The sequence below is a fragment of the Barbus barbus genome, assembly GCF_936440315.1.
Source record: "Barbus barbus genome assembly, chromosome: 24".
Classification (NCBI taxonomy): domain Eukaryota; kingdom Metazoa; phylum Chordata; class Actinopteri; order Cypriniformes; family Cyprinidae; genus Barbus; species Barbus barbus.
In genome coordinates this window covers 1232121-1242500 of record NC_136752.1, presented here as the reverse complement: position 1 = coordinate 1242500, position 10380 = coordinate 1232121, and the positions used below count along the sequence as shown (strand labels likewise).

At 40.8% G+C, this 10380-nt stretch overlaps 1 protein-coding gene across 1 annotated transcript in view; it reads right to left on the bottom strand.

Moving 5' to 3' along the window:
• Window positions 1-5894, bottom strand: part of LOC306844258 (CMP-sialic acid transporter-like) — a 7823-nt gene extending 1929 nt beyond the window's left edge. The window contains exons 1-8 of the mRNA XM_079376253.1: window positions 5721-5894; window positions 5437-5614; window positions 4679-4838; window positions 3179-3331; window positions 2371-2437; window positions 2120-2296; window positions 1790-1924; window positions 1-168 (exon numbers count right to left, since the gene is read on the bottom strand). The exon at window positions 1-168 is cut by the window's left edge and continues 1929 nt beyond it. Coding sequence (XP_079232379.1) covers window positions 35-168; window positions 1790-1924; window positions 2120-2296; window positions 2371-2437; window positions 3179-3331; window positions 4679-4838; window positions 5437-5614; window positions 5721-5730 — 1014 coding nt within the window. The 5' untranslated portion in view covers window positions 5731-5894 and the 3' untranslated portion in view covers window positions 1-34. The remainder of the gene's footprint in view (window positions 169-1789; window positions 1925-2119; window positions 2297-2370; window positions 2438-3178; window positions 3332-4678; window positions 4839-5436; window positions 5615-5720) is intronic.
• Window positions 5895-10380: the final 4486 nt, after the last annotated feature.

The following is a 10380-nucleotide window of genomic DNA, read 5'->3' as shown; positions in this document are numbered from 1 at the left end:
CTCCTGTCCAGCAGAGCAGATGTGTGTCTGTCCATCAGCCTGAGATGAGCTTCTGCGTGTCCTCTCCGTCTGTGCTGGGCTTCTGCACTCTGCTGGTGTCTTGTTTGGGCAGGCCGTACAGGTAGATGGACACACACACCAGCAGCCCTCCGCTGAGGAACGTCGCCGCTGTAGAGAGCAAAGAGTGTGTGAGGTGAGCTCGACACGGCACACTGCTCCTCTAAAGCACGTCGCTGGACAACAGCAGCTCAAAGCATTCAAACTCAAGATTACACTCAAAAGTTGTATCAGCTCGTGTTAAGGCACTACAGGCAAAAGCATGATTGGAAGTTTACTTTAAGGTGTCCTGGTACAGTACTTACTATTATAACAACAAACAACGCATAATTACATGCAAGTAACCCAAAGCCAAATTATAACCTTAAGCAAACATGGTTAATATTACTCTGTACTTCAATGTGTGATTACTCTAACAAGGACACCTTCAAATAAAGTGTGTTTTTCATGCATTGGCCTATTCTGAGACTGGTCTTCTTTCGGACTTGTAAAAGAAAACAAGTCAAAATAGCTGAATGCTAGTGTTTATTACACTGTATCTATCTGTGTCTGTAGATTTCAGCTTTTCTCCACTTCAGCAGCACTTTTACACACTTTCCCTGTCTATACTCGTATATATACTTCATATATCACTCACACTGATTATACAGCATTTTATTCCTAAAAACATGGTGAAAATGTGTTGGTTTTCTGTCTGCTGACAGCATTTTCTGGATCATGGAGTGACAAAAAGAAAAATCCCAAATCCCCTCTGGAAAAACCTCTAACTAGTGTGACAACAAAATCAAAGAATTCTGATTCTGGCTTCATCCGAGCTTCAGATTATGTGCTGGAAATGTATGCAAATGAGTGCATATTTAGGTAATACCTCATTTACATAAGTAAACTTGTTACACAAAACAATAATCTCCATGCACTGTGTTTAATCAGTTGGGGAAGTATGATGATATATATTAGTTATGTTTATACTCATACACAACTATTACAGAAGATCCAAACACTCACTGATGCTCCAGAAGGAAAAACCATGCAATAAGAATTTACATTTGAAGATCAAGGTAAATTGAACTTATTTTGTCTTCTGGGAAACATGTAGATATCTTCTGTAGCTTCTGAAGGGTAGTACTAAATGAAAAATATGACATTTAGGCAAAACAAGAAAAATATACTCATCTTCATTCTGTTCAAAAGTTCTCTCTTAATGCATGGTTTTTTCTTCTGGAGCATCAGTAAGTGTTTGAATCTTCTGTAATAGCATTATATGAGTCCCTCAGTTGTCCTCAGTGTGGAAAGATGAATCTCAAAATCATACAGTTATTGTTGGAAAGGGTTCAAATACACAAAAATGCTGGAAAACCAAAGAATTTGTGGGAGCTGAAGGATTTTTCTGAAGAACAGCAGGCAGTTTAACTGTTCAGGACAAACAAGGACTCATGAACAACTATCACTAAACAAAAACACAGCTGTGGATCATTCAGATAACAACACAGAATTAAGATTCAAGGGGATGAAAACTTTTGAACGGGGTCATTTTTATAAATTCAACTATTTTCTCTTGTGGACTATATGTAAACTTATTTTATGTGAAATATCTTATTCAGGTCAGTACTACATAAATAATAACATGCATTTAGTAAGAGCCCTCTTATTTTGGTAAAATAATTCACATTTTGCAGATTCTGCAAGGGGTACCAGCCGATCAGAAGACCTTGTGACTGAGTGATGCACTCACTGATCTGCAGGCCGAAGAGAACGACGGAGGCCACGGTGGACAGGATGATGGCAGCGGCCGCGGAGAAGCCCTTCATGATGTTATCGGTGTATTTGACAACCACAGACGTGTACAGTCCTCCCACGCTGGCCAGAACTGCAGGTAGAGAGCAGAGAGAGAAACCTGTCAAACTGCTCCAGCAGCATTCAGGAGCTCTGCGCTCACAATGACAGGTGTGACACCTGCCGGGGCCCGTTTAAATACACAGGATATTCCTGCTCAGTGAGCCGTATCCTCCAAACACACACCACTCCAGGGAGCAGGAGTAGAGGTCACACAGGAGCTACTCACAGACGACTACGCAGACCCACGGCGTGTATCCGTAGAAGAAGCCCTTCTCCAGGACCTGGGCCCCGTCTGTCACGAAGACCCCTATGAGGGTCACCACGATTCCCGATAGGTACATCTGGATGTTTCGGACCCACAGAGATGTGTCCGAACTCTTCAGGACCTTCTCGAAGTACACACCTGATCCCAAACAGAGCGTCACTAATGCTCCTCACCAGAAACCATGATCATAAACACGACTGAACACAACGTACCTGCAAACCCGGAGCAGAGCACCGCCACCGCGACCGCCATGAAGCCCAGGAACGGGTTCTGCTCCACCTGAAGCACAGCGACACGGCCCACATTACAAAACTAGACTGCCGCTCAACAGGTCAGAAAAATGAAGAGCTCTCTGATAGAAGTCTCTTCTGCTCTCCAAAGATGCATTTATTTGATCAAAAATACAGTAAAAACTGAAATATTATTACAATTTAAACAGCTGTTTTCTATGTGAATGTGTTAAACTGTAATTTCTGTGATGCGCAGCTGTATTTTCAGCATCATTACTCCAGTCTTCAGTGTCACATGATCTTCAGAAATCATAATAATATACTGATTTACTGCTCAACAAACATTTCTGATTATTATCAATGTTGAACACAGTTGTGCTGCACAATATTTTTATGGAAACTGATGCAGTACAGTTCAAATGTTTGGGGTATGTGTACATGTGTGTTTGTAGAAATCAATGCTTTTATTCAATAAGGATGCATTAAATTGATCAAAAGTAACAGTAAAGACATTAATAATGTTACATAAGATTTCTACTTCAAATAAATGCTGTTCTTTTGAATTTTCTATTCATCTGTGAATCCTGAAAAATAAAAATGTTTTAAAAACAGCTGTTTTAAATTGTAATAATATTTCAGTTTTTACTGTATTTTTGATCAAATAAATGCATCTTTGGAGAGCAGAAGAGACTTCTTTCAGAAACATCAAAAATGTTGGTGGTGTGTGATGCTCTGAGGCTGGTCTGGTGTGAAGCAGGCAGTGAACGGGCTCATCTGGGATCTCTTGTACCTGCACTTTGGTGGTCTGCGGCGGCGTCCACTGCACCAGCGTGACTCCTCCACACAGCATGAAGACCGAGAACCACTGCAGGCGGCTCAGAGAGCGGCTGAGCATCAGCACCGTACACAGCGCCGTGCAGGGGATCTTCAGCTGATACGTCACCTGACACACACACACACAGCGTCACCAACACAAACTCACCGTTCCCCCACGCAGCAGACGCTGATCGCAGGTCTCCCAGAATCAGAGGCATTTACAACTCAAACTCAGTATTCAACAAGAAAAACAGGTATGGGGAGACTCTCCCTGTGACTGACAGCTGCGGGACAAATAAGACAGATTTACATTTATTTATGAAATAGGTCATTTCAGAGTTCACTGACGAGCAATAACACAGAGTAATGATATCAGTGGCATCACTTTTCCAGCTGATGGACAATAAAAACACTGACAGCCAATCATGACCCACTGGACATTAGAGCTGGAGGATTTCAAGCAGCAGATACCCAGCATCCATTTCAACCATGTTTGCTTTTCTTTTGTTCAATTGTGATCCTGGACCACAAAACTATAAGGGTCAATTTTTATAAATTGAGATTTCTACATCATCTGAAAGCTGAATAAATCATCTTTCCATTGATGTATGGTTTGTTAGGATAGGATGATATTTGGCCGAGATACAACTATTTGAAAAAAAAAATCTAAATATTGAGAAAATCTCCTTTAAAGTTGTTCAAATGAAGTTCTTAGCAATGCATATTACTGATCAATAATTAAGTTTTGATATATTTACGGTAGGAAATTGACAAAATATCTTCATGGAACATGATCTTAATATCCTAATGATTTTTGTCATAAAAGAGAAATGTATAATTTTGATCCATATAATGTATTGTTGTCTATTGCTACAGATATACCTGTGTTACTCATGACTGCTTCTGTGCTGCAGGGACACAATTGTTTTCTAATCAGCAGTCATTTAAATCATTCTTTTTTGGATTTTTACTCAATCATTTGTCAATTTTATTATGATTTTCAATTTTGCATGACTATTCTCCTTGCTCTTGGTGTTTAATCTTTATTCTTGGAGAGGTTTTAAGGGATGTTGATGAAGTCATTTAGTGTAATAACACTTGTTATATTTGTCATGATCTGAAACAAACACAACTAAGATTTTTCAATAAACTCCTTTTGATCATCATCACTTGGTCTCCTGCTCTGACAGAAGACTGAATACGGTTCTGGATAAAAGATGAAACGGATATGTTCTGTAGACTTGATCTAACAGAATTGTGTGCATAAATGCAGCTCGATGTGAGTTTCATCAGACGGGATGATGCTCAGGGACTCTATCACACACTTCAGACTGCTGCGGAGATCTGTAAACTCCTGGTACAGCGAGAGCTGCGTGACGCTTCTTCCTGAAGCTCTATTCTAGTGTCGGAGTGAAGCAGGTTTGGAACGCTGGCGAGACGAAGCTCGGAGCTGGAGCTCATGGTGTTCAGATACCTGGTAAACTGCAGCATCCAGGTTACTTAATGCCACGAAGGCCATGTTGTTCTGGACAGCGTAGACCACCGACGGCACGCTCAGCTTCAGCAGCTCCATCGGACTCCTGAGAATATTACTGACCACCACACTCCTGCAGCGGCCCCAGTCTCCACTCTCCCTGCAGCATGCACACACACACACACACACACACACACACACACACATATATGTCTGGTCAGCTATCCTTCTAGGGACTCTCCATAGGCGTAATGGTTTTTATACTGAACAAACCGTATTTTCTATCACCCTACACCTAAACCTACCCCTTACAGCGCACATTTTTACTTTCTCAAAAAAACTCATTCTGTATGATTTATAAGCTTTTGTACCGTGACACACGAGTCCCCATGCCTGTACACACACACACACAGGTGAGGAGGACACACACACACACACATGCTGGTTTTTGTGGTTTATGGGGACTCTCCATAGGCGTAATGGTTTTTATACTGAACAAACTGTGTGTGCTATTGCCCTACACCAACCCTACACCTAAACTTAGCCCTCACAGGAGACTTTGTGCATTTTTAGATTTTCAAAAAAACACCATTTAGTATGTTTTTTAAGCCTTTTGAATTACGGGGACATAGGCAGTGTCCTCATAAACCACCTTCATATTGTAATACCTCTGTCATACCCATGTCATTATACACATTTGTGTCCTCATAAACCACATAAACATGCACACTCACACACACACACACACACACACACACCTGAGCAGCATCCCCAGGCTCAGCAGCAGCTTGATGAGCTCGGTCAGGAACACGGCGGTGGTGGAGAAGTACAGCTCGGAGGACACGGTCCTGGTGAAGCGGAGAGCCACGGTGTATGCGGCGGCGATCAGGGTCATGACAGACAGGCAGTAGAGCTTGAAGACCACACTCACCGGCTCTGAGACACGACAAACACCGACAAACACGATCAGACAAGAGCCTGACGAGCAAACAAGCCGTCATCTGGAGCTCGAGCAGCTGTTTTGATGCGTCTCCGCACTTACCGCTCGCCATGACTGATCTCTGTCGGTTAATCAGTGATAGTGATGATGATGATGATGATGATCGATCGTCTGTCTTCTGATCGGGACGTCTGTCTGCATTTCTGTTTCCAAGACGAATGAAGAAGAGTGCAGCAGCCGTCAGCCCAGTAGAGACAGGCACTTCCGGCCGCACGCGGGACGCGTTTCAAAATAAAAGTCGGTTTGTTTACCTCAGTGAATGAATGTACCGGCAGTGACAACTCTAATATTTTAACACACAATTAAAATCTAATTTACGTTATTTATAAAATTTCCCTAATTATCCCAGCTAACAATTTGTGGTTCCCAGAGCGTTATTTTTAATGTCTTGTTTTTGGTTAGTCTTCTTAACGTTCTCAGGGGTGTATTTCAGAAAGCACAGTTAACTTACCATCAGCTAAACCCTGAACTTTGGGTTGATTAACCCCAAACCTTGCTTACTCGAGGTATGTGGTTCCAAGAACGCGTCCAGGAGTAAGTTCATTCAACTCAGAGTATGTTCCTGCTTAAGAGACTCAAGACATTCTCAACAGAGCGACGATTCGACGAGTCACTATGGAAACAGACGCTGTTTCTTTCTTCATCGCCACCTTATTAATCGTCGCGCAATCATTTAATTTTTTTCCCGTTTAATCCTTAATCCTCGAGAATAACAATTATATTGTTTGTTTGATGATAATTATATATTAAGTCATATCAGATATGTATTTTTATCACATAAATATTTTATAGAAAATGCCGATCCATGTGTGAGATGATAATATAACGTGTAATATATACACAGTGCTGGGTAGTAACTGATTACATGTAATCTGAATTACGTAATCAGATTCCAAAAAATCAGACTACAGTTACTTTTTTATGGATTACATGATTACATATTATTCACACAATAGCAATATATTATTCATAAATCAATGATTCCCCCTAATTTCTCTTTTTCATCTTTTAAATTTTCCTTTCTAAAATAGTCTACCGAATATATACTTATTATATATGTATAAATATTCCAGTCTTGTGGACATTCACACAGAGATCAGTCATTAGTAGGGGTGACCACTGGATTTACAAACATCATTTCAGGTTTAAGAAGGGTTTCAACATTGCATCAACTACTGATGAACACATTCATTTTTATTTGAATTATTACTCTGTAGGTTTTTTAACCATATATTGATCATTATAACTAATTAAAATGCACATATTGACGTTATTTCTTAGATACATGTAATGCAGGCATTCCAACACCAAATATATTTGCTTTAAGTACCCCTGAGATTTTAAAATAAATATTTCAATAATTAAGTATCACATTTGCATGTTCACGCTTTCTTTGATTAATGATCACATGGCATGCAGGTAAATAAAAATATTGAATATTTTTTAGTAAGTGTTTTATTTTAAACAAAGACTATAGAAACACAAAGACTGTTCACTCCTATACTTATGAATGGGAGAAACTGCAACACGCACTATGGAGGAATAGTCCCACCTTCTAATGAAAGAGCCAAATTTCCCATAGAAACCTGACTAGATCAGCCAATGCACATGCACAGTATAAGCAGGTTATGATTCTGCATGCGCATTGCCTGGTCTAGCCTGACAAATAAGCTTTTTAAACGCTATTTGAGCATAAGAAACAACATTCATGGGGCAATTAATTTCAGATTTTTGTTGCTGATTTGACATAATGTGAGTTCAGCGAGCAGTGTTTGAGATTTCAGGATTCCCCTGTTCATTAAGATTGTCTTGTATGAGCTGACTGACTGGAGCCGTTGCAAATATGGCCGCCAAGTGAAGAGACTTTCCTCAAAAGGGAGTTCAAATTAAAAAAAAAAAAATTTAGTAAAAAAAAGGGAGTTTGTTTTAAAATGATTTATTTTAATTTTATTTTTTTATGATTTAATTAATTGTCAGCTTTTCATTAAACTCTTAATGCTTTCATTAAGCCATCTGCAGTTCCTTTACGAACCGTAGTTTGGGAAACTGTAATATAATGTTTAATGCACTTGAAATTACAATGAATGGAACAAGCTTTCTTACTCTTTGCATTTTTTACATCATTATGGTACAAGATAATGCTATTTAAATCAATGTGATAAACGAGTTAAATCAAAAGTAATCTAAAAGTAATCTCAAAGTAATCTGATTATATTACCTAAAATGTGTGATGTAACAGATTACGTTACTGACTACAATTTTTGTCATGTAATCTGGAATCAGTAACGGATTACAATTTGTAAGTAATCTACCCAGCTGTATATATATATATATATATAATATAATAAATTAAACATTATCTTGTCATAATAGTGTTTTATAATTTATACAGACTGTTATATATTACATTTTTATGTGTGTGTGTGTGTGTGTGTATATATATATAGTAGCTATATTGTAATACTATATAATGTTGTGCGCTATCTGTCACGCCCACTGAAGGCTCCTCAGCAGGTCACGTGTGCGCTATACTCTGAGACATCACCTCTTGTCAAGAATGCTGATTCAGCATTCATTTCATCTGGGTTTAAAAATTGGAAAAAAGCCCTTGAGCGATTTACTGTGCGTGAGAGATCTGATAGTCATAAGACAGCCATCACAACGCACATCTATGAAGATCGATCAGTACAGGTTCAGCTATCTAGTGTGAGTGTGAAACAGCAAGAGGACGCAAGGGGATGTCTTCTCAAATTCATTGGGGCTGTGCAGATGTTGGCTAGGCAGGGCTTACCTTTTAGGGGCCATGAATGTAGTGAGGGAAATTTTGAATAGGTTCTGAAGTACAAATCAGAGGATGACCCCTCTCTAACCACGTGGTTGACATGTGGTAGAAAGGATGTATATACTTCAGCTATGGTTCAAAATGAAATCCTGACTTTGTTCAGCAGCCTGATCATACGTGAAATAGTTGAAAACGTCAGATCACTTCCACACCTGCAGTACTCTGTGATGATGGATGGGACACGAGACGTGTCTGGAAAAGAGCAAGAGGCAGTGTGTTTGAGATATGTTAACAAGGATTTAGTCCCTCGGGAAGAATTTATTGGTCTTTATGAGGTTTCTTTGACAACAGGAGAAAATCTAACAAAAGTAGTCATGGATGTTTTGCAGCACCTAAACTTGCCTATCACTGGGTTGCGTGGCCAAACATACGATGGGGCCGCAAATATGGCTGGCAAATACAATAGAGCACAGGCCATTGTAAGAAAAATACAACCTCTGGCTCCCTATGTTCATTGTGCTGCCTGCCCACTGTGTTAACTTAATTACACAGAGGTCCTATCCGGAACTACACAGAGGTCCTATCCGGAATTACACAGAGGTCCTATCCGGAATTACACAGAGGTCCTATCCGGAACTACACAGAGGTCCTATCCGGAACTACACAGAGGTCCTATCCGGAATTACACAGAGGTCCTATCCGGAATTACACAGAGGTCCTATCCGGAACTACACAGAGGTCCTATCCGGAACTACACAGAGGTCCTATCCGGAATTACACAGAGGTCCTATCCGGAACTACACAGAGGTCCTATCCGGAATTACACAGAGGTCCTATCCGGAATTACACAGAGGTCCTATCCGGAATTCTCTGGATTGGGTCAATGAGTTGGGAGTGTTGTTTGGGCAGTCAGGGAAACTGAAGGACATATTTAAGGGAATTGCAAGTTCTGAGGAGGGTGAGGGTCCATGTCACACTATAAGACCTCTGTGTCCAACAAGGTGGGCAGTCCGCACTAGTGCCATCCGCACTGTGTTAAACCAGTACGAGTGCATAATCACGGCTTTGGCTGAGATGGCAGTGAGTGAGTCTGATGCGGCTAGTAAGGCACAGGGGCTGTATGAGACATTTCAGCATGGAACTGTTGTCCTTGGTCTTGTGTGTGCTTTGGAGATCACAGGGGAGTTGGGGGTTTTGAATATGTCCGTCCAGAGCAGAACACAGACTCTAGATGGTATGCTTTCAGCTGATGCCTGTGTTTAGGAAAGTTTCAGCAAAAAGAGAAACACAGCGAGTTTTCACGCTCTTTACACGAAAGCAACAAGGATGTGTGAGACACTCCATCTCACTCCTATTGCCTCTCTTCGTGTCCGTATCCCACCTCAGCGCTTCACAGGTAGTGCTCCTGCACATGTACATGTGTCCCCTTCTGACTACTACACGACTGAATTATACAAAGTTCTGGATGTCGCTGACATGCAGGTTAGAGAAAGATTTGAGCAGGAGGGAATGCTAATGTTAAGGCACCTGGAAAAGGTTCTATTAACTGGAAAGATACATGGTGTTGTCCAACAGTACCCAGAAATCAACCCAGACATCCTCAAAGTTCAGCTTGCATTGTTCAGAATGAAGTACAGCTTCCAGTCCAGTACTGAAATTGTTGCTGTTCTTCAAGGGATGACCCCAGAGGTTCGTGGTCTCTTTGACTAAGTCGAAACAGTTGCCTGACTCCTCCTAGTTGTGCCTGTGTCATCAGCAGAGTAAAGAGTCTCAGCAGCCTCCGGAGGCTGAAAACATGGCTACGCAGGACCATGACCCAAACCCGCCTCAACACTGTTGCTGTGTGCCATGTACATAAAGACAAGCTGGACAGGGTAAACAGAAAAAAGATTGCTGAACAGTTTGTCTCCTGTAAAGAGG